At 39.9% G+C, this 26,646-nt stretch overlaps 1 protein-coding gene across 1 annotated transcript in view; it reads right to left on the minus strand.

Annotated features, from left to right (window-relative positions):
- Positions 1 to 3,704: 3,704 nt before the first annotated feature.
- Positions 3,705 to 26,646, minus strand: part of LOC109414694 (activin receptor type-2B) — a 32,170-nt gene continuing 9,228 nt past the window's right edge. The window contains exon 7 of the mRNA XM_062851457.1: positions 3,705 to 4,771. Coding sequence (XP_062707441.1) covers positions 4,586 to 4,771 — 186 coding nt within the window. The 3' untranslated portion in view covers positions 3,705 to 4,585. The remainder of the gene's footprint in view (positions 4,772 to 26,646) is intronic.

The raw sequence follows: 26,646 nt of genomic DNA on the forward strand, positions 1-26,646 counted from the left end.
TGGGTTTAAATATTTTTCAGTGTACACAACATGACCATGGTGTATCCATTAACATGAAAGTTGTCTCGATTACGAGGGGTGCTCGAGTGCACAAATTACATATTTCCAACACCCCCTCTCAAGTCGACAACCCGAGAAATTCTTCGAAAATATCACAGATACTATCTTCGAAAGTCCAAATCATCACAAAACGTACAGGAAACTTCAGCAATGTTCATCTTTTCAAGGTCAGATCGCCAACTTTTGGCTCCAATTAAACAAAATCATCAAACTAATACAACAACAGTTCTCTCTCACTCAATAAACGTCTAGAACAGTCAAATTCCACAATCATCAGTCGTCAAACAACATTGTCAAAACACTTAAAACAGATTTTTCTAATTAGGCAACCTCATTACCTACACGGTCTATATCGTCCACGATACTTTCTTCTACTTCTTCTTCTTGTTCGCTTTCCTAACTTGCTCTGCACTTTATTGTCTTTCGACTTCATCACATTCTTCCGAGCATTTTCCTCACTAATCGCCTTCCCGTTTAGCGCCATCTTCGTGGTCTCCGCATCCGTCACGCTCCCTATGGCCGCATCCGCATCACGTCGCCTGCATTCACACCAAACATCCAACTCGTACAGCTTTCCTGTATGGTGCCCGACAGCCACTACTTCTTTTTTCTTCTCAATGTTCACTCAGTCGCCGGCAAAGTGGACCTGCAACCCGGATCTCGCCACACGATTCCCCGAGAACAAATTGCTCCGTAATACGGGGAGGTACAACACTTCCTTCGCTTCACATTTCTTCATCGTTTCTCAGACGTCAGCAAAGAACACAACATCACCAAAAAATTTCGCAGTCATCTTCTCGCCGTTCGCCACAAGCACTTGCACCGGCTGCTCCAAACGTCGCATCACTTTGAAGAAACTGGGATCCTTCACCATGTGGTCCGTCGCACCAGAGTCTAGGAACCACTGCATTTTCACCAGCTCTTCTTTTTCTTCCTGCGACGCCATGAAGCAAACGTCCGCACGATCCGAGGTACGTTTTTCTTCAACCACCATGTCTGATTTACTGTTTTGTCGTTTCACAACTTCGTACTCACTCTGATTCACTGGCAAACGTACACGACAGTCGGCTTGTTTATGTCCAATTTTGCCGCGCCGGAAGTACTTCAACGTTCTCCACACATGCCTGCTCGTCATGGCAACACCTTCATTTTCTCGCTCATTTTCGGCCACAGGGGCCAACAAATTCTTCTTCAGGTTCACATCGAGCAACCGCTTCTTCACGAACGCCAATGTCACACCACCGGGAAGCGTCTCGATGGCCGTCACTACCGAATCGAACGACGCAGGCATTGTCAGCAACAAATGGCAAATTGCATCGGGCTCTTCCACTGCCGCACCGCTCTCCTTCAACTCGCGAATCAACCGATCAAACTTCAACAAATGCTCCGACAAATCACTATCAGCCCCTCTTCATACTTTAACCGGAGGAGCTGTTTCCTAATGAACAATTGCCCGGCAACACCACAACGCTCGAACACCGCCTTTAACGTGTCCCAAATTTGTTTTGGATTCGCACAGTCTTTCACAAGCTCCAGCTAATTATCCGCGATGGCCGAAACGATAATCGCCTTACACTTTTTCTCCGCGGCTCTTCACGCCACCATTTGCGTTTTCTTCTCCGTTTTCACTTGCGCGGAATCGTCGGCCATCTCACGCAACTCGTCCATTCCATCGTGTCCGGTAGACACAATCCATTAGCCCGTACTTGTCGAGGACGGTCTCCATCCCTAACTTACAGCTATGGAATCTGGACCCGTCGAACGCGGCGACTTTCGCTTTCTGGTCCATACCTGGGCCCATAGCCTGTTGGAACTATCACACAGCGGAACTACACAACAGCGGGACGAGAAAGGAACTTTCCGGACCGGAGTAAAAGCAAACTACTTGTTTACAGTTTGACGTTACACGAACGAATGAATTTATTCTATATTTACATTCAAAAATGTATTTATTTCTATATATTCTATATTTACATTCAAGACTATAAACAAAAAAACTATCTGAAAATACACAACATGACCATGGTATATCCATTAACATGAAAGTTGTCTCGATTACGAGGGGTACTCGAGTGCACAAATTGCATATTTCCAACACGATCGTTCGGCAAATCCTTTCAAAATGCTGCGAATACCAGGTCACAAAGCATCGATTCTGTTCATCGCCTTCAAGGCAGCGTAAGACTTCCACAGCGCACAGAGCTATGGAAAATCATTCCCGAGAACGGCTTCTCCGGGAAGCTCACTTGGCTGATTAACCCTAAAAGGGATACCTTCATGGCCTCAGTTTCGTCAACTCGCTGAGTGTGTTCCATCAAAGACGAGCTCTGAAAGGCGCCTGGGGTCCAATGGACCCCAGGTATCCCTTTTAGGGTTAAAGCGACGATGAACAGTGTTCAAAACTGGGTAAGGGTTTCGGGCGATCACTCTAGTTCGTTGGAATCTCGCCTTGGACTACGACAAGGTGATGGACTCTCATGCCTGCTGTTTAACATCACCCTGGAAGGTGTTATGTGATTAGCCGATCTCAACAGCAAGGGTACGATTTCTACGAAATTCGACCAATTTTTCTGTGGCATATTATTGATAGAACAATTGGAACGGTAGCCGAACACCCGCCTGAAAAGTGAAGCAACAAACGTCGAACTGATGGTGAACGCGTCAAAAATGAAGTACATGTTGCCAGGTCGAACCGTGAATGGCAAGACAAGCGTAGACTGGGATATCGGAGCTGGTGGAGGACCATCTCTACTTCGCATCCTCATTAACGGCAGACAACAACGTTAGCCGTGTTTTGGAAAAAAACATCCCAGAGAAATCTCTACAGGAATCCCAGGAAAAAAATCATGAAAGGACCTCTAGAGGACATTCTAGATTATAGCCTGGAGAAATTTTTGAAAGAGTCCAAGTAGGGATCCTTGGCAAACTCACTAACGCAATTTCTGGATAAATCCATTGAGCAATCTCAGTGAAAACTACTGAAGAAAACCCAAGTGGTATTCCTGGAGGAGTTACTGGAAGAAATCTATGCAAGAATTTCTGTAGGACTCTGTAGGGGATACCCGATACAAGAGCATTCAGAATCTGCAGGAAATTCAAAAATAATCCCTTGTTGACTGACATTGCCAGGAAGAATTTCTTAAAGAGTTTCAGGAGGATTCCCTGAAAGATTACCAGCAGAATTCTCAGAAAAATCCCTGTAGAAATCTCTACATAAACTCCCCGTGGCATCCCAACAAGACTCTCCGGAAGAATTCTTGGAGGAATCTCATAACCATTGCAAGAATTGCTTATGGAATCGCAGAGAAAACTTCTGTAGGATGTCAGTAGACATCCCAAATGTAATTTTAGCAAGAATTCCTGAAGTAGGAACAGGAGTTCCTATATTTCCTGGATAAAATCTCTGGAGAAATAGTTGGAAAATTACAGGGGGCACCGTAACAGTAACTCGTAGTATTTAAGCACCAATTTCAGGAGGAATCTCAGGAAAAAAGACGGTTTCTGATATTTTCTGTTCTACTGATTGGCTACATAGGATGACTCTGAAAGCCATAGATGTTTATCGTAGTATCTCTTTCACCTTTCAATTCACCAGTTTATGTTTCAGTAAGGAATGGTCATCAAAAAAGCGTTTAACACTTCAATTTCGATGACTAATACTAAATAGATTGACCTTTATTGAACTAATGATGGCATACAAGTACACACTATTGGAGGAAAATTGTTTTAAAAAGTATATCCTAGCGAACATCTCCACGTTGCGACGATCTGCAAGTCTTGCAGACCTACTTACACGGACGTATGTATGCTTATCGTACCTAGTCGTTTCATCAAAACTGAATGCATAAACGGTTGCGTCTGATTAAAGTAATATGAAATAATCCATAAAATCTAATAATTCACTGAGACGTTAAACTTGATTTTCGTTAAAATTTTACTTTTTGAGGTGATTAAAAAATCCGGTCCAAACATTTTGGTTCTTAATTTTGTTTCGACGAACTATCCCCGGGATAGGTGTCGCCATCTACACTACTATAGCTTAGCAGTGACTCAGTCCAAACTTTATTTTGCAGTCCAACTTTCAACATCTGTTTGCCCGATCCACTTTGCGAAATCGGGAAAGGCCTCTTTCCATGTCGACTACGTCCAGCTGCTTGTTGTATATTGCTTTCCCACTTAATAAAAGCATGAATTTTGATAATAGTTTATAAATCCCTGAACGTCAAGTTCGTTCGTAAGTCCAATTCGAAGGCCTTAGGTGGTCTTCCACGTTCGATACTACCTTAGTTTGTTGATTGATATCTGCTTTAAAAACTAGTTATTTTCCGACAATGGACGATCCTCTTATAAAAAGCATGGTTTTCCAACGTAAAAGAAATCATGCGTGGCTTACGCCGGTAAAAGCTATGACGCGATGGGGGATGACCCCCCACGCGGGATAAGAAGATTCCGGAAGTTCCGGTTTTAGCGATGAATCTCTATCAAATGATTGCAGTAAGTGTCCATGCCTCTCTCTCGCTCTCTCTTACACACTTTCCGAAGCAACCTTCGGTGGCAGGTCGTTAGTGGTGTTGGTCTCGATCAGCAGCGGTGTCATCACCTGATACCGGCTGTGCTGCGAAACGCGCTCCATCACGCAGGAAGACGAGAGTCGGGCTTCGGCGTCGTGGTCCCAGCATTCCTCCATCGTATCGCACAGGGCGTTGAGACCCTAGAAAATGATAATTGTTATTATTGGTTCTCTTGATAAGATTAAAAATAGATTTCAATTGGATTATGTTTGAATTTTGATTGAATTTGATTGGATTTCGATTCAATTTCGATTCGATTTCGATTCGATTTCGATTTCGATTCGATTTCGTTTCGATTTCGATTCGATTTCGATTCGATTTCGATTCGATTTCGATTCGATTTCGATTCGATTTCGATTCGATTTCGATTCGATTTCGATTCGATTTCGATTCGATTTCGATTCGATTTCGATTCGATTTCGATTCGATTTCGATTCGATTTCGATTCGATTTCGATTCGATTTCGATTCGATTTCGATTCGATTTCGATTCGATTTCGATTCGATTTCGATTCGATTTCGATTCGATTTCGATTCGATTTCGATTCGATTTCGATTCGATTTCGATTCGATTTCGATTCGATTTCGATTCGATTTCGATTCGATTTCGATTCGATTTCGATTCGATTTCGATTCGATTTCGATTCGATTTCGATTCGATTTCGATTCGATTTCGATTCGATTTCGATTCGATTTCGATTCGATTTCGATTCGATTTCGATTCGATTTCGATTCGATTTCGATTCGATTTCGATTCGATTTCGATTCGATTTCGATTCGATTTCGATTCGATTTCGATTCGATTTCGATTCGATTTCGATTCGATTTCGATTCGATTTCGATTCGATTTCGATTCGATTTCGATTCGATTTCGATTCGATTTCGATTCGATTTCGATTCGATTTCGATTCGATTTCGATTCGATTTCGATTCGATTTCGATTCGATTTCGATTCGATTTCGATTCGATTTCGATTCGATTTCGATTCGATTTCGATTCGATTTCGATTCGATTTCGATTCGATTTCGATTCGATTTCGATTCGATTTCGATTCGATTTCGATTCGATTTTGATTCGATTTCGATTCGATTTCGATTCGATTTCGATTCGATTTCGATTCGATTTCGATTCGATTTCGATTCGATTTCGATTCGATTTCGATTCGATTTTGATTCGATTTCGATTCGATTTCGATTCGATTTCGATTCGATTTCGATTCGATTTCGATTCGATTTCGATTCGATTTCGATTCGATTTCGATTCGATTTCGATTCGATTTCGATTCGATTTCGATTCGATTTCGATTCGATTTCGATTCGATTTCGATTCGATTTCGATTCGATTTCGATTCGATTTCGATTCGATTTCGATTCGATTTCGATTCGATTTCGATTCGATTTCGATTCGATTTCGATTCGATTTCGATTCGATTTCGATTCGATTTCGATTCGATTTCGATTCGAGTTCGATTCGATTTCGATTCGATTTCGATTCGATTTCGATTCGATTTCGATTCGATTTTGATTCGATTTCGATTCGATTTCGATTCGATTTCGATTCGATTTCGATTCGATTTCGATTCGATTTCGATTCGATTTCGATTCGATTTCGATTCGATTTCGATTCGATTTCGATTCGATTTCGATTCGATTTCGATTCGATTTCGATTCGATTTCGATTCGATTTCGATTCGATTTCGATTCGATTTCGATTCGATTTCGATTCGATTTCGATTCGATTTCGATTCGATTTCGATTCAATTTCGATTCGATTTCGATTCGATTTCGATTCGACTTCGATTCGATTTCGATTTCGATTCGATTTCGATTCGATTTCGATTCGATTTCGATTCGATTTCGATTCGATTTCGATTCAATTTCGATTCGATTTCGATTCGATTTCGATTCGATTTCGATTCGATTTCGATTCGATTTCGATTCGATTTCGATTCGATTTCGATTCGATTTCGATTCGATTTCGATTCGATTTCGATTCGATTTCGATTCGATTTCGATTCGATTTCGATTCGATTTCGATTCGATTTCGATTCGATTTCGATTCGATTTCGATTCGATTTCGATTCGATTTCGATTCGATTTCGATTCGATTTCGATTCGATTTCGATTCGATTTCGATTCGATTTCGATTCGATTTCGATTCGATTTCGATTCGATTTCGATTCGATTTCGATTCGATTTCGATTCGATTTCGATTCGATTTCGATTCGATTTCGATTCGATTTCGATTCGATTTCGATTCGATTTCGATTCGATTTCGATTCGATTTCGATTCGATTTCGATTCGATTTCGATTCGATTTCGATTCGATTTAGATTCGATTTAGATTCGATTTCGATTCGATTTCGATTCGATTCGATTCCGATTCGATTTCGATTCGATTTCGATTCGATTTCGATTCGATTTCGATTCGATTTCGATTCGATTTCGATTCGATTTCGATTCGATTTCGATTCGATTTCGATTCGATTTCGATTCGATTTCGATTCGATTTGGATTCGATTTCGATTCGATTTCGATTCGATTTCGATTCGATTTCGATTCGATTTCGATTCGATTCGATTTCGATTCGATTTCGATTCGATTCGATTTCGATTCGATTTCGATTCGATTTCGATTCGATTTCGATTCGATTTCGATTCGATTTCGATTCGATTTCGATTCGATTTCGATTCGATTTCGATTCGATTTCGATTCGATTTCGATTCGATTTCGATTCGATTTCGATTCGATTTCGATTCGATTTCGATTCGATTTCGATTCGATTTAGATTCGATTTCGATTCGATTTAGATTCGATTTAGATTCGATTTCGATTCGATTTCGATTCGATTCGATTCCGATTCGATTTCGATTCGATTTAGATTCGATTTCGATTCGATTTCGATTCGATTTCGATTCGATTTCGATTCGATTTCGATTCGATTTCGATTCGATTTCGATTCGATTTCGATTCGATTTAGATTCGATTTAGATTCGATTTCGATTCGATTTCGATTCGATTCGATTCCGATTCGATTTCGATTCGATTTCGATTCGATTTCGATTCGATTTCGATTCGATTTCGATTCGATTTCGATTCGATTTAGATTCGATTTAGATTCGATTTCGATTCGATTTCGATTCGATTCGATTCCGATTCGATTTCGATTCGATTTCGATTCGATTTCGATTCGATTTCGATTCGATTTCGATTCGATTTCGATTCGATTTCGATTCGATTTCGATTCGATTTCGATTCGATTTCGATTCGATTTCGATTCGATTTCGATTCGATTTGGATTCGATTTGGATTCGATTTCGATTCGATTTCGATTCGATTTCGATTCGATTTCGATTCGATTTCGATTCGATTTCGATTCGATTTCGATTCGATTTCGATTCGATTTCGATTCGATTTCGATTCGATTTCGATTCGATTTAGATTCGATTTAGATTCGATTTCGATTCGATTTCGATTCGATTCGATTCCGATTCGATTTCGATTCGATTTCGATTCGATTTCGATTCGATTTCGATTCGATTTCGATTCGATTTCGATTCGATTTCGATTCGATTTCGATTCGATTTCGATTCGATTTCGATTCGATTTCGATTCGATTTCGATTCGATTTCGATTCGATTTGGATTCGATTTGGATTCGATTTCGATTCGATTTCGATTCGATTTCGATTCGATTTCGATTCGATTTCGATTCGATTTCGATTCGATTTCGATTCGATTTAGATTCGATTTAGATTCGATTTCGATTCGATTTCGATTCGATTTCGATTCGATTTCGATTCGATTTGGATTCGATTTCGATTCGATTTCGATTCGATTTCGATTCGATTTCGATTCGATTTCGATTCGATTCGATTTCGATTCGATTTCGATTCGATTTCGATTCGATTCGATTTCGATTCGATTTCGATTCGATTTCGATTCGATTTCGATTCGATTTCGATTCGATTTCGATTCGATTTCGATTCGATTTCGATTCGATTTCGATTCGATTTCGATTCGATTTCGATTCGATTTCGATTCGATTTCGATTCGATTTCGATTCGATTTCGATTCGATTTCGATTCGATTTAGATTCGATTTAGATTCGATTTCGATTCGATTTCGATTCGATTCGATTCCGATTCGATTTCGATTCGATTTCGATTCGATTTCGATTCGATTTCGATTCGATTTCGATTCGATTTCGATTCGATTCGATTTCGATTCGATTTCGATTCGATTTCGATTCGATTTCGATTCGATTTCGATTCGATTTCGATTCGATTTCGATTCGATTTCGATTCGATTTCGATTCGATTTCGATTCGATTTCGATTCGATTTCGATTCGATTTCGATTCGATTTCGATTTCAATTCGATTTCGATTTCGATTCGATTTCGATTCGATTTCGATTCGATTTCGATTCGATTTCGATTTCGATTCGATTTCGATTCGATTCAATTTCGATTCGATTTCGATTCGATTCGATTTCGATTCGATTTCGATTCGATTTCGATTCGATTTCGATTCGATTTCGATTCGATTTCGATTCGATTTCGATTCGATTTCGATTCGATTTCGATTCGATTTCGATTCGATTTAGATTCGATTTAGATTCGATTTCGATTCGATTTCGATTCGATTCGATTCCGATTCGATTTCGATTCGATTTCGATTCGATTTCGATTCGATTTCGATTCGATTTCGATTCGATTTCGATTCGATTTCGATTCGATTTCGATTCGATTTCGATTCGATTTCGATTCGATTTCGATTCGATTTCGATTCGATTTCGATTCGATTTCGATTCGATTTCGATTCGATTTCGATTCGATTTCGATTCGATTTCGATTCGATTTCGATTCGATTTCGATTCGATTTCGATTCGATTTCGATTCGATTTCGATTCGATTTCGATTCGATTTCGATTCGATTTCGATTCGATTTCGATTCGATTTCGATTCGATTTCGATTCGATTTCGATTCGATTTCGATTCGATTTCGATTCGATTTCGATTCGATTTCGATTCGATTTCGATTCGATTTCGATTCGATTTCGATTCGATTTCGATTCGATTTCGATTCGATTTCGATTCGATTTCGATTCGATTTCGATTCGATTTCGATTCGATTTCGATTCGATTTCGATTCGATTTCGATTCGATTTCGATTCGATTTCGATTCGATTTCGATTCGATTTCGATTCGATTTCGATTCGATTTCGATTCGATTTCGATTCGATTTCGATTCGATTTCGATTCGATTTCGATTCGATTTCGATTCGATTTCGATTCGATTTCGATTCGATTTCGATTCGATTTCGATTCGATTTCGATTCGATTTCGATTCGATTTCGATTCGATTTCGATTCGATTTCGATTTCGATTCGATTTCGATTCGATTTCGATTCGATTTCGATTCGATTTCGATTCGATTTCGATTCGATTTCGATTCGATTTCGATTCGATTTCGATTCGATTTAGATTCGATTTAGATTCGATTTCGATTCGATTTCGATTCGATTCGATTCCGATTCGATTTCGATTCGATTTCGATTCGATTTCGATTCGATTTCGATTCGATTTCGATTCGATTTCGATTCGATTTCGATTCGATTTCGATTCGATTTCGATTCGATTTCGATTCGATTTCGATTCGATTTCGATTCGATTTGGATTCGATTTCGATTCGATTTCGATTCGATTTCGATTCGATTTCGATTCGATTTCGATTCGATTTCGATTCGATTTCGATTCGATTTCGATTCGATTTCGATTCGATTTCGATTCGATTTCGATTCGATTTCGATTCGATTTCGATTCGATTTCGATTCGATTTCGATTCGATTTCGATTTCAATTCGATTTCGATTTCGATTCGATTTCGATTCGATTTCGATTCGATTTCGATTCGATTTCGATTTCGATTCGATTTCGATTCGATTCGATTTCGATTCGATTTCGATTCGATTTCGATTCGATTTCGATTTGATATCAATTCGATTTCGATTTGATTTCGATTTCGGTTTCGATTCGATTTAGATTTGATTTCGATTTGATATCAATTCGATTTCGATTTGATTGCGATTTGATATCAATTCGATTTCGATTCGATTCGATTCGATTTCGATTTCGATTCGATTTCGATTCGATTTCGATTCGATTTCAATTCGATTTCGATTCGATTTTGATTCGATTTTGATTCGATTTCGATTCGATTTCGATTCGATTTCGATTCGATTTCGATTCGATTTCGATTCGATTTCGATTCGATTTCGATTCGATTTCGATTCGATTTCGATTCGATTTCGATTCGATTTCGATTCGATTTCGATTCGATTTCGATTCGATTTCGATTCGATTTCGATTCGATTTCGATTCGATTTCGATTCGATTTCGATTCGATTTCGATTCGATTTCGATTCGATTTCGATTCGATTTCGATTCGATTTCGATTCGATTTCGATTCGATTTCGATTCGATTTCGATTCGATTTCGATTCGATTTCGATTCGATTTCGATTCGATTTCGATTCGATTTCGATTCGATTTCGATTCGATTTCGATTCGATTTCGATTCGATTTCGATTCGATTTCGATTCGATTTCGATTCGATTTCGATTCGATTTCGATTCGATTTTGATTCGATTTCGATTCGACTTCGATTCGATTTCGATTCGATTTCGATTCAATTTCGATTCGATTTCGATTCAATTTCGATTCGATTTCGATTCGATTTCGATTCGATTTCGATTCGATTTCGATTTCGGTTCGATTTCGATTCGATTTCGATTCGATTTCGATTTCAATTCGATTTCGATTTCGATTCGATTTCGATTCGATTTCGATTCGATTTCGATTCGATTTCGATTTCGATTCGATTTCGATTCGATTCGATTTCGATTCGATTTCGATTCGATTTCGATTCGATTTCGATTCGATTTCGATTTGATATCAATTCGATTTCGATTTGATTTCGATTTCGGTTTCGATTCGATTTAGATTTGATTTCGATTTGATATCAATTCGATTTCGATTTGATTTCGATTTGATATCAATTCGATTTCGATTCGATTCGATTCGATTTCGATTCGATTTCGATTTCGATTCGATTTCGATTCGATTTCGATTCGATTTCGATTCGATTTCGATTCGATTTCGATTCGATTTCGATTCGATTTCGATTCGATTTCGATTCGATTTCGATTCGATTTCGATTCGATTTCGATTCGATTTCGATTCGATTTCGATTCGATTTCGATTCGATTTCGATTCGATTTCGATTCGATTTCGATTCGATTTCGATTCGATTTCGATTCGATTTCGATTCGATTTCGATTCGATTTCGATTCGATTTCGATTCGATTTCGATTCGATTTCGATTCGATTTCGATTCGATTTCGATTCGATTTCGATTCGATTTCGATTCGATTTCGATTCGATTTCGATTCGATTTCGATTCGATTTCGATTCGATTTCGATTCGATTTCGATTCGATTTCGGTTCGATTTCGATTCGATTTCGGTTCGATTTCGATTCGATTTCGATTCGATTTCGATTCGATTTCGATTCGATTTTGATTCGATTTCGATTCGATTTCGATTCGATTTCGATTCGATTTCGATTCGATTTCGATTCGATTTCGATTCGATTTCGATTCGATTTTGATTCGATTTCGATTCGACTTCGATTCGATTTCGATTCGATTTCGATTCAATTTCGATTCAATTTCGATTCGATTTCGATTCAATTTCGATTCGATTTCGATTCGATTTCGATTCGATTTCGATTCGATTTCGATTCGATTTCGATTCGATTTCGATTCGATTTCGATTCGATTTCGATTCGATTTCGATTCGATTTCGATTCGATTTCGATTCGATTTCGATTCGATTTCGATTCGATTTCGATTCGATTTCGATTCGATTTCGATTCGATTTCGATTCGATTTCGATTCGATTTCGATTCGATTTCGATTCGATTTCGATTCGATTTCGATTCGATTTCGATTCGATTTCGATTCGATTTCGATTCGATTTCGATTCGATTTCGATTCGATTTCGATTCGATTTCGATTCGATTTCGATTCGATTTCGATTCGATTTCGATTCGATTTCGATTCGATTTCGATTCGATTTCGATTCGATTTCGATTCGATTTCGATTCGATTTCGATTCGATTTCGATTCGATTTCGATTCGATTTCGATTCGATTTCGATTCGATTTCGATTCGATTTCGATTCGATTTCGATTCGATTTCGATTCGATTTCGATTCGATTTCGGTTCGATTTCGATTCGATTTCGGTTCGATTTCGATTCGATTTCGATTCGATTTCGATTCGATTTCGATTCGATTTTGATTCGATTTCGATTCGATTTCGATTCGATTTCGATTCGATTTCGATTCGATTTCGATTCGATTTCGATTCGATTTCGATTCGATTTCGATTCGATTTCGATTCGATTTCGATTCGATTTCGATTCGATTTCGATTCGATTTCGATTCGATTTCGATTCGATTTCGATTCGATTTCGATTTCGATTTCGATTCGATTTCGATTCGATTTCGATTCGATTTCGATTCGATTTCGATTCGATTTCGATTCGATTTCGATTCGATTTCAATATGATTTCGATTCGATTTCGATTCGATTTTGATTTCGATTCGATTTCGATTCGATTTCGATTTGATTTCGATTTAATATCAATTCGATTTCGATTCGATTTTGATTCGATTTCGATTCGATTTCGATTCGAGTTCGATTCGATTTCGATTCAATTTCGAATCGATTTCGATTCGATTTCGATTCGATTTCGATTCGATTTCGATTCGATTTCGATTCGATTTCGATTCGATTTCGATTCGATTTCGATTCGATTTCGATTCGATTTCGATTCGATTTCGATTCGATTTCGATTCGATTTCGATTCGATTTCGATTCGATTTCGATTCGATTTCGATTCGATTTCGATTCGATTTCGATTCGATTTCGATTCGATTTCGATTCGATTTCGATTCGATTTCGATTCGATTTCGATTCGAGTTCGATTCGATTTCGATTCGATTTCGATTCGATTTCGATTCGATTTCGATTCGATTTCGATTCGATTTCGATTCGATTTCGATTCGATTTCGATTCGATTTCGATTCGATTTCGATTCGATTTCGATTTGATTTCGATTCGATTTCGATTCGATTTCGATTTCGATTTCGATTTCGATTCGATTTAAATTTGATTTCGATTCGATTTCGATTCGATTTCGATTTCGATTCGATTTCGATTCGATTTCGATTCGAGTTCGATTCGATTTCGATTACGATTCGATTTCGATTCGATTTCGATTCGATTTCGATTCGATTTCGATTCGATTTCGATTCGAGTTCGATTCGATTTCGATTCGATTTCGATTCGATTTCGATTCGATTTCGATTCGATTTCGATTCGATTTCGATTCGATTTCGATTCGATTTCGATTTCGATTTCGATTTCGATTCGATTTAGATTTGATTTCGATTCGATTTCGGTTCAATTTTGATTTGAATTCGGTTTGATTTCGATTCGATTTCGATTCGATTTCGATTTGATTTCGATTCGATTTCGATTCGATTTCGATTTCGATTTCGATTTCGATTCGATTTAGATTTGATTTCGATTCGATTTCGATTCGATTTCGATTTCGATTCGATTTCGATTCGATTTCGATTCGAGTTCGATTCGATTTCGATTCGATTTCGATTCGATTTCGATTCGATTTCGATTCGAGTTCGATTCGATTTCGATTCGATTTCGATTCGATTTCGATTCGATTTCGATTCGATTTCGATTTGATTTCGATTCGATTTCGATTCGATTTCGATTTCAATTCGATTTCGATTCGATTTCGATTCGATTTCGATTCGATTTCGATTCGATTTCGATTCGATTTCGATTCGATTTCGATTCGATTTCGATTCGATTTCGATTCGATTTCGATTCGATTTCGATTCGATTTCGATTCGATTTCGATTCGATTTCGATTCGATTTCGATTCGATTTCGATTCGATTTCGATTCGATTTCGATTCGATTTCGATTCGATTTCGATTCGATTTCGATTCGATTTCGATTCGATTTCGATTCGATTTCGATTCGATTTCGATTCGATTTCGATTCGATTTCGATTCGATTTCGATTCGATTTCGATTCGATTTCGATTCGATTTCGATTCGATTTCGATTCGATTTCAATTCGATTTCGATTCGATTTCGATTCGATTTCGATTCGATTTCGATTCGATTTCGATTCGATTTCGATTCGATTTCGATTCGATTTCGATTCGATTTCGATTCGATTTCGATTCGATTTCGATTCGATTTCGATTCGATTTCGATTTCGATTCGATTTCGATTTCGATTTCGATTTCGATTCGATTTAGATTTGATTTCGATTCGATTTCGGTTCAATTTTGATTTGAATTCGGTTTGATTTCGATTCGATTTCGATTCGATTTCGATTCGATTTCGATTCGATTTCGATTCGATTTCGATTCGATTTCGATTCGATTTCGATTCGATTTCGATTCGATTTCGATTCGATTTCGATTCGATTTCGATTCGATTTCGATTCGATTTCGATTCGATTTCGATTCGATTTCGATTCGATTTCGATTCGATTTCGATTCGATTTCGATTCGATTTCGATTCGATTTCGATTCGATTTTGATTCGATTTCGATTCGACTTCGATTCGATTTCGATTCGATTTCGATTCAATTTCGATTCAATTTCGATTCGATTTCGATTCAATTTCGATTCGATTTCGATTCGATTTCGATTCGATTTCGATTCGATTTCGATTCGATTTCGATTCGATTTCGATTCGATTTCGATTCGATTTCGATTCGATTTCGATTCGATTTCGATTCGATTTCGATTCGATTTCGATTCGATTTCGATTCGATTTCGATTCGATTTCGATTCGATTTCGATTCGATTTCGATTCGATTTCGATTCGATTTCGATTCGATTTCGATTCGATTTCGATTCGATTTCGATTCGATTTCGATTCGATTTCGATTCGATTTCGATTCGATTTCGATTCGATTTCGATTCGATTTCGATTCGATTTCGATTCGATTTCGATTCGATTTCGATTCGATTTCGATTCGATTTCGATTCGATTTCGATTCGATTTCGATTCGATTTCGATTCGATTTCGATTCGATTTCGATTCGATTTCGATTCGATTTCGATTCGATTTCGATTCGATTTCGATTCGATTTCGATTCGATTTCGGTTCGATTTCGATTCGATTTCGGTTCGATTTCGATTCGATTTCGATTCGATTTCGATTCGATTTCGATTCGATTTTGATTCGATTTCGATTCGATTTCGATTCGATTTCGATTCGATTTCGATTCGATTTCGATTCGATTTCGATTCGATTTCGATTCGATTTCGATTCGATTTCGATTCGATTTCGATTCGATTTCGATTCGATTTCGATTCGATTTCGATTCGATTTCGATTCGATTTCGATTCGATTTCGATTCGATTTCGATTCGATTTCGATTCGATTTCGATTCGATTTCGATTTCGATTTCGATTCGATTTCGATTCGATTTCGATTCGATTTCGATTCGATTTCGATTCGATTTCGATTCGATTTCGATTCGATTTCAATATGATTTCGATTCGATTTCGATTCGATTTTGATTTCGATTCGATTTCGATTCGATTTCGATTTGATTTCGATTTAATATCAATTCGATTTCGATTCGATTTCGATTCGATTTTGATTCGATTTCGATTCGATTTCGATTCGAGTTCGATTCGATTTCGATTCAATTTCGAATCGATTTCGATTCGATTTCGATTCGATTTCGATTCGATTTCGATTCGATTTCGATTCGATTTCGATTCGATTTCGATTCGATTTCGATTCGATTTCGATTCGATTTCGATTCGATTTCGATTCGATTTCGATTCGATTTCGATTCGATTTCGATTCGATTTCGATTCGATTTCGATTCGATTTCGATTCGATTTCGATTCGATTTCGATTCGAATTCGATTCGATTTCGATTCGATTTCGATTCGATTTCGATTCGATTTCGATTCGAGTTCGATTCGATTTCGATTCGATTTCGATTCGATTTCGATTCGATTTCGATTCGATTTCGATTCGATTTCGATTCGATTTCGATTCGATTTCGATTCGATTTCGATTCGATTTCGATTCGATTTCGATTTGATTTCGATTCGATTTCGATTCGATTTCGATTTCGATTTCGATTTCGATTCGATTTAAATTTGATTTCGATTCGATTTCGATTCGATTTCGATTTCGATTCGATTTCGATTCGATTTCGATTCGAGTTCGATTCGATTTCGATTACGATTCGATTTCGATTCGATTTCGATTCGATTTCGATTCGATTTCGATTCGATTTCGATTCGAGTTCGATTCGATTTCGATTCGATTTCGATTCGATTTCGATTCGATTTCGATTCGATTTCGATTCGATTTCGATTCGATTTCGATTCGATTTCGATTTCGATTTCGATTTCGATTCGATTTAGATTTGATTTCGATTCGATTTCGGTTCAATTTTGATTTGAATTCGGTTTGATTTCGATTCGATTTCGATTCGATTTCGATTTGATTTCGATTCGATTTCGATTCGATTTCGATTTCGATTTCGATTTCGATTCGATTTAGATTTGATTTCGATTCGATTTCGATTCGATTTCGATTTCGATTCGATTTCGATTCGATTTCGATTCGAGTTCGATTCGATTTCGATTCGATTTCGATTCGATTTCGATTCGATTTCGATTCGAGTTCGATTCGATTTCGATTCGATTTCGATTCGATTTCGATTCGATTTCGATTCGATTTCGATTTGATTTCGATTCGATTTCGATTCGATTTCGATTTCAATTCGATTTCGATTCGATTTCGATTCGATTTCGATTCGATTTCGATTCGATTTCGATTCGATTTCGATTCGATTTCGATTCGATTTCGATTCGATTTCGATTCGATTTCGATTCGATTTCGATTTCGATTCGATTTCGATTTCGATTTCGATTTCGATTCGATTTAGATTTGATTTCGATTCGATTTCGGTTCAATTTTGATTTGAATTCGGTTTGATTTCGATTCGATTTCGATTCGATTTCGATTCGATTTCGATTCGATTTCGATTCGATTTCGATTCGATTTCGATTCGATTTCGATTCGATTTCGATTCGATTTCGATTCGATTTCGATTCGATTTCGATTCGATTTCGATTCGATTTCGATTCGATTTCGATTCGATTTCGATTCGATTTCGATTCGATTTCGATTCGATTTCGATTCGATTTCGATTCGATTTCGATTCGATTTCGATTCGATTTCGATTCGATTTCGATTCGATTTCGATTCGATTTCGATTCGATTTCGATTCGATTTCGATTCGATTTCGATTCGATTTCGATTCGATTTCGATTCGATTTCGATTCGATTTCGATTCGATTTCGATTCGATTTCGATTCGATTTCGATTCGATTTCGATTCGATTTCGATTCGATTTCGATTCGATTTCGATTCGATTTCGATTCGATTTCGATTCGATTTCGATTCGATTTCGATTCGATTTCGATTCGATTTCGATTCGATTCGATTTCGATTCGATTTCGATTCGATTTCGATTCGATTTCGATTCGACTTCGATTCGATTTCGATTCGATTTCGATTCGATTTCGATTCGATTTCGATTCGATTTCGATTCGATTTCGATTCGATTTCGATTCGATTTCGATTCGATTTCGATTCGATTTCGATTCGATTTCGATTCGATTTCGATTCGATTTCGATTCGATTTCGATTCGATTTCGATTCGATTTCGATTCGATTTCGATTCGATTTCGATTCGATTTCGATTCGATTTCGATTCGATTTCGATTCGATTTCGATTCGATTTCGATTCGATTTCGATTCGATTTCGATTCGATTTCGATTCGATTTCGATTCGATTTCGATTCGATTTCGATTCGATTTCGATTCGATTTCGATTCGATTTCGATTCGATTTCGATTCGATTTCGATTCGATTTCGATTCGATTTCGATTCGATTTCGATTCGATTTCGATTCGATTTCGATTCGATTTCGATTCGATTTCGATTCGATTTCGATTCGATTTCGATTCGATTTTATTGGGAGTGCGCAAGAAGAACGTCCAGTTCGGTTGATGGTTGGAAGAAAAGTGAACATTTATTAATTCAAATAAAACCTATGACTACTAGGATTGACGCAGCTTACTGCACTTCAACACTCCTCCTTAAGCTTGCGTCTTCAGTTGAGTAAACCCATCGCTTTTCGGTTACGTTCAAGCTTGACTCGTTGTAGTGGCTTGGTCAAACCATCGGCAACCTGCTCCTCAGTGTTGACGTAGTTCAACTGGATGATTTTCCGGTCCAACGCATCACGGATGTAATGGTGCCGGATGTCTATATGTTTCGTCCGGGGTGTGTATCCGCCATTCCGCGCGATACAGATTGTGCTCTGATTGTCACAGCGTAGCTCGATTGCGTCCGTCTCACCAAACTGCGACACCAATCCTCTCCACCACGACGCCTCTTGTACCGCAGCCGACAATGACATGTACTCCGCCTCACAGGTTGAGAGAGATACAGTGGACTGTCGTTTACAGCACCAGGATACTGCTCCTCCTTGCAGCAGGAATACGTACCCACTCGTTGATCTCCTGTCATCTAGATCAGACGCCCAATCCGCATCGGAATATCCAACTAGCTTTGAGTCGCCGACCGCAGAATATTTCAGTCTAATCGTTTTTGTCCCTTTCAGGTACCGGAACAGATGCTTGACTGCTTCCCAGTGCTTCGGTCCATAGCAACAGTTGAAACGACTCAGGAGGTTCACGGCAAAAAGTATATCCGGACGCGTACACTGTGCCAGATACATTAGGCATCCGACGGCCTCCTGGTACGGAATATTCTTCATCCGCTCAGTTTCTTCCGGCGTATTCGGGGACATCTCCTTTGACAACTTTTCAGCGGTGTTCATCGGAGTTGACACAGTCTTCGCATCTTGCATGTTGAACCGTCGAAGCATGGAATCGATGTACGCCTCCTGATCCAATGATACTGAGCCTTTCGCACGGGTGATGCGAATGCCCAAACAGCTCACCGCAGGTCCCAAATCCTTCATTCGGAATGTACTGCTGAGCTTGGCCTTCAGGCTGTTCTTCAGGGCTGCATCGTTGGAGAAAATCAGCACGTCGTCAACGTACACTGCAACGAACAAGACTTTTCCGTCCTCGATCCAGTAGTAAAGGCATGGATCAAACTCGGATTGGTGAAGTCCCAGCTTCTTCAGCGCAGCGTCTAGCTTGGTGTTCCAGACCCTACTGGATTGCTTGAGACCATAGAGCGCCTTGTTCAAGCGGCACACCAGTTGACGTCCTCCGGGCTTCACGAAACATGGCGGTTGTTCCATGTATATTTCCTCCTCTATATCTCCTTGGAGAAACGCGGTGATGGCATCCATCTGGTCCACCTGAAGGTTGTATTTGGCTGCCATGGCGAACAAGTACCACAGTGAACTATGACGAACGACCGGGGAATAGGTCTCGTCGTAATCCACCCCCTTTCGCTGCGAGTACCCCTTGATTACCAAGCGAGCTTTGTAACGGTCCACTTTGCCACTAGCGTCGTGCTTCGTTTTGTAAACCCACTTGCATTTGATGGCCGACCGCCCTTTCGGTAGCTCCGTCAACGTCCAGGTGTTATTGTTGATCAGCGCGTCGTACTCCTCCTTCATTGCCGCCGTCCAGCGTCCGGAGTCGTCTCTGGACAATGCCTCCTGGTGCGTCACCGGATCATCGTCGCTCCTCCTAGCTTCGGCTTGCGTTGCGGATTCCGTCATTCCGCTGAACTGATCCTGGTTGGCGGTACACGTGGGCTGCCCGGCATCATCGGCATCGGTATCACGGGTGGTTCTGTGTGGGGGATTGATATGCGGTAGACCTCTATTCGGTAATTGAAAGCCATTATACTTGCCTGGTAGCCTGTGCTCCCGACCACTGCGCCTCAACACCTGTGACCGAGGTGGATTTGAAGATTGTTGCGGTGGGAGCACGGATGTCACTTCGATCACGGAATCTGTTGACGTGTTACTCTCACTGCTGTCTTCAATCGCATCGCTTGTTTCACAGTCGGTGAAAAACTCCTCGTCTTCCTCAGGTTCGTTGAGCTGCGGTTGCAGCGGGGCTTCTTCCGGGGATAGCGAAACTACTTCCTCGATGTCTAGCTGCACCAGCGTACGACGTCGTGGAACTTCCTGCTTCACATCATCGGTTGCACGTTTGCTTTCGTTTACGAATGTCACTTCCCGACTCTTGATGATGTTCCTTGATTTGGGATCGTACAGCCTGTACCCTTTGGTTTCTTCGTCGAAACCAGTCAAGATACACTCGTGGGACTTCGGATCCCACTTCTTCCGCTTCGGCTTCGGAATGAACACCATCGATTTCGTTCCGAAAATTCTCACGTGGGACAGGTTCGGCTTCGTTCCCGTCCAGGCCTCTTCAGGGGTAACGTCGTGACCGTGAGTTGGAGATCGGTTCAGCAAATACACGGCCGTCGAGACAGCTTCCGCCCAGAAAGCTTTTGGTAGTCCTGCTTCGAACAACATGCACCGAGCACGCTCCACAATCGATCGGTTTGCTCGCTCTGCCATGCCATTCTGCTCCGGAGTGTAGTCGTTCGTTCTTTGGTGCCTTATGCCGTGCTGTTTCAGATACGCCTCGAAACCACGGTTCACGTACTCCTTCCCGTTGTCCGTTCTCAACACTTTGAGCTTCCTGCCGGATTGGCGTTCCGCCATCACGTGGAATTCTTTGAACACCTTCAAGACGTCCGACTCAGACTTCGACTTGAGGAAGTACACCCACATGCGCCGGGATTTGTCATCTACGAAAATAATGTAGTAACGACTACCGCCAAGGGAACTCACCTCCATTGGTCCGCATATATCGGAATGAACGACGTCCAATTTCTCGGCAGCACGGGAGCCTTGCTTGCTTAACGGGTGCCGACACTGCTTACCCATAGGACAAACTTTGCAGTTCCCATGGTTACCGTTGTTGATTTTCATTCCGTCGACCAAACCATCGGCTAACCGCCGAATGCTGTTGACGTTCAAGTGGCCCAATCTCCGATGCCAAACCTCCAGGCTCTCGGACGACGAACAAGCTAGCGCGCTTTTCGTGTCCTGTCGATGCTGTTCCAGTTTGAAAAGATTGTTGTCATGGATACCTGTAGCAATCACGTCGCCATCCGTATCGACCACTCTGCATCCGTCGTTGGTGAATATCACGGTGTGCCCCTTCTTCACAATTTGGCTCACAGACAGAAGGTTTGCGCTGAGCTCCGGCAACAGCTGCACTTCCTTGACCGGAATGGCCTCTTGCTGGCATTGTGGCTTGAGTACCGTCGAGCCCGTCGCTATCACCTTCATGGTGCCTCCATTTGCTGCTACCACTGTACCGGCAGAACGCTTCATGTTCTCCAGCAGATTGCGGTTCCGGGTCATGTGCACGCTTGCACCTGAATCGAAGAACCACTGATCCTGGTCGCTGTCGTTGAACGTCGAAAGTACAGTGCAAAATGCGTTGCTCTTGGGTGCTGCACTTTTGCAATCTTTCGCGATGTGCCCGAATTTGTGGCATTTTCGACACTTCGGACCTCTTGGGGGATCCACCTGCTACCGCTTTTACCCGTAGCCAGTGCCGAATCCACGCACGGAACCTGGACCTCTTGGAGCAACTTTGTTTTGATGGCATCTCCGGTGATCGGTGTTCCTGAGTTCTCGAGGGCCATGATCATGGGACGATACTCATCGGGGAGCCCGGCCAGCAATAACGTGCCAACCCACTCTTCAGAAATCGCAAATCCAATCCCGTCCAGCTGGTGCGCTGTCGTCACGATTTGATTGACGTAGTCGGCCATGGAATCACACGATGACAGCTCCGTTTTGATCAGCTTATGGAGAAGCCCGACTCGCCTGGTAAGACCCGAGTCCTCGAAAGCTTTCTCCAGTTTGGACCATACTTGCTGAGCTGTTCCTGCTTCCCGGACGTGGACGTAGTTCACCGGTTCCAACAGCAGGATGATCTTCGCACGCGCCTTCCGATCCTTACCAGCTTCTACCGCTTCAAAGGTACCATCATCCATCCGCGCCGGTTTCACCGCACTCCAGAGATCTTCGAGCTCCAAGTAGGTTTGCACCGCAAACTTCCAGGTTGCCCAATTCTCGCGACCGATGAGGCGTTCAATCCCGGGCAGGCTTGATATCGACTGGTAACTTCCGGTTCCGCTTGATCCGTTTGCGCTGGAATTCATCTTCACTGCTTGATGGAAAAATCTTCTTTTGAAAAAATCTTGCTGACTTTTAGAAACTTTCTAACAGAACGTTCGCACGTCGGCCCATAACCTATTGGGAGTGCGCAAGAAGAACGTCCAGTTCGGTTGATGGTTGGAAGAAAAGTGAACATTTATTAATTCAAATAAAACCTATGACTACTAGGATTGACGCAGCTTACTGCTCTTCAACAGATTTCGATTCGATTTCGATTCGATTTCGATTCGATTTCGATTCGATTTCGATTCGATTTCGATTCGAATTCGATTCGATTTCGATTCGATTTCGATTCGATTTCGATTCGATTTCGATTCGATTTCGATTCGATTTCGATTCGATTTCGATTCGATTTCGATTCGATTTCGATTCGATTTCGATTCGATTTCGATTCGATTTCGATTCGATTTCGATTCGATTTCGATTCGATTTCGATTCGATTTCGATTCGATTTCGATTCGATTTCGATTCGATTTCGATTCGATTTCGATTCGATTTCGATTCGATTTCGATTCGATTTCGATTCGATTTCGATTCGATTTCGATTCGATTTCGATTCGATTTCGATTCGATTTCGATTCGATTTCGATTCGATTTCGATTCGATTTCGATTCGATTTTGATTTCGATTCGATTTCGATTCGATTTCGATTCGATTTCGATTCGATTTCGATTCGATTTCGATTCGATTTCGATTCGATTTCGATTCGATTTCGATTCCATTTCGATTCCATTTCGATTTCGATTTCGATTCGATTTCGATTCGATTTCGATTCGATTTCGATTCGATTTCGATTCGATTTCGATTCGATTTCGATTCGATTTCGATTCGATTTCGATTCGATTTCGATTCGATTTCGATTCGATTTCGATTCGATTTCGATTCGATTTCGATTCGATTTCGATTCGATTTCGATTCGATTTCGATTCGATTTCGATTCGATTTCGATTCGATTTCGATTCGATTTCGATTCGATTTCGATTCGATTTCGATTTCGATTTCGATTTCGATTCGATTTCGATTCGATTTCGATTCGATTTCGATTCAATTTCGATTCGATTTCGATTCGATTTCGATTCGATTTCGATTCGATTTTGATTCGATTTCGATTCGATTTCGATTCGATTTCGATTCGATTTCGATTCGATTTCGATTCGATTTCGATTCGATTTCGATTCGATTTCGACTCGATTTCGATTCGATTTCGATTCGATTTCGATTCGATTTCGATTCGATTTCGATTCGATTTCGATTCGATTTCGATTCGATTTCGATTCGATTTCGATTCGATTTCGATTCGATTTCGATTCGCTTTCGATTCGATTTCGATTCGATTTCGATTCGATTTCGATTCGATTTCGATTCGATTTCGATTCGATTTCGATTCGATTTCGATTTCGATTTCGATTTCGATTTCGATTTCGATTTCGATTTCGATTTCGATTTCGATTTCGATTTCGATTCAATTTCGATTCGATTTCGATTCGATTTCGATTCGATTTCGATTCGATTTCGATTCGATTTCGATTCGATTTCGATTCGATTTCGATTCGATTTCGATTCGATTTCGATTCGATTTCGATTCGATTTCGATTCGATTTCGATTCGATTTCGATTCGATTTCGATTCGATTTCGATTCGATTTCGATTTCGATTCGATTTCGATTCGATTTCGATTAAATTTCGATTTCGATTTCGATTTCGATTCGATTTCGATTCGATTTCGATTCGATTTCGATTCGATTTCGATTCGATTTCGATTCGATTTCGATTCGATTTCGATTCGATTTCGATTCGATTTTGATTCGATTTCGATTCGATTTCGATTCGATTTCGATTCGATTTCGATTCGATTTCGATTCGATTTCGATTTCGATTCAATTTCGATTCGATTTCGATTCGATTTCGATTCGATTTCGATTCGATTTCGATTCGATTTCGATTCGATTTCGATTCGATTTCGATTCGATTTCGATTCGATTTCGATTCGATTTCGATTCGATTTCGATTCGATTTCGATTCGATTTCGATTCGATTTCGATTCGATTTCGATTCGATTTCGATTCGATTTCGATTCGATTTCGATTCGATTTCGATTCGATTTCGATTCGATTTCGATTCGATTTCGATTCGATTTCGATTCGATTTCGATTCGATTTCGATTCGATTTCGATTCGATTTCGATTCGATTTCGATTCGATTTCGATTCGATTTCGATTCGATTTCGATTCGATTTCGATTCGATTTCGATTCGATTTCGATTCGATTTCGATTCGATTTCGATTCGATTTCGATTCGATTTCGATTCGATTTCGTTTCGATTTCGATTCGATTTCGATTCGATTTCGATTCGATTTCGATTCGATTTCGATTCGATTTCGATTCGATTTCGATTCGATTTCGATTCGATTTCGATTCGATTTCGATTCGATTTCGATTCGATTTCGATTCGATTTCGATTCGATTTCGATTCGATTTCGATTCGATTTCGATTTCGATTTCGATTCGATTTCGATTCGATTTCGATTCGATTTCGATTCAATTTCGATTCGATTTCGATTCGATTTCGATTCGATTTCGATTCGATTTTGATTCGATTTCGATTCGATTTCGATTCGATTTCGATTCGATTTCGATTCGATTTCGATTCGATTTCGATTCGATTTCGATTCGATTTCGATTCGATTTCGATTCGATTTCGATTCGATTTCGATTCGATTTCGATTCGATTTCGATTCGATTTCGATTCGATTTCGATTCGATTTCGATTCGATTTCGATTCGATTTCGATTCGATTTCGATTCGCTTTCGATTCGATTTCGATTCGATTTCGATTCGATTTCGATTCGATTTCGATTCGATTTCGATTCGATTTCGATTTCGATTTCGATTTCGATTTCGATTTCGATTTCGATTTCGATTTCGATTTCGATTCAATTTCGATTCGATTTCGATTCGATTTCGATTCGATTTCGATTCGATTTCGATTCGATTTCGATTCGATTTCGATTCGATTTCGATTCGATTTCGATTCGATTTCGATTTCGACTCGATTTCGATTCGATTTCGATTCGATTTCGATTCGATTTCGATTCGATTTCGATTCGATTTCGATTCGATTTCGATTTCGATTCGATTTCGATTCGATTTCGATTAAATTTCGATTAAATTTCGATTTCGATTTCGATTTCGATTCGATTTCGATTCGATTTCGATTCGATTTCGATTCGATTTCGATTCGATTTCGATTCGATTTCGATTCGATTTCGATTCGATTTCGATTCGATTTCGATTCGATTTTGATTCGATTTCGATTCGATTTCGATTCGATTTCGATTCGATTTCGATTCGATTTCGATTCGATTTCGATTCGATTTCGATTCGATTTCGATTTCGATTCAATTTCGATTCGATTTCGATTCGATTTCGATTCGATTTCGATTCGATTTCGATTCGATTTCGATTCGATTTCGATTCGATTTCGATTCGATTTCGATTCGATTTCGATTCGATTTCGATTCGATTTCGATTCGATTTCGATTCGATTTCGATTCGATTTCGATTCGATTTCGATTCGATTTCGATTCGATTTCGATTCGATTTCGATTCGA

The sequence above is a fragment of the Aedes albopictus genome, chromosome 1 (genome assembly GCF_035046485.1).
Source record: "Aedes albopictus strain Foshan chromosome 1, AalbF5, whole genome shotgun sequence".
NCBI classification, from domain to species: Eukaryota; Metazoa; Arthropoda; class Insecta; order Diptera; family Culicidae; genus Aedes; species Aedes albopictus.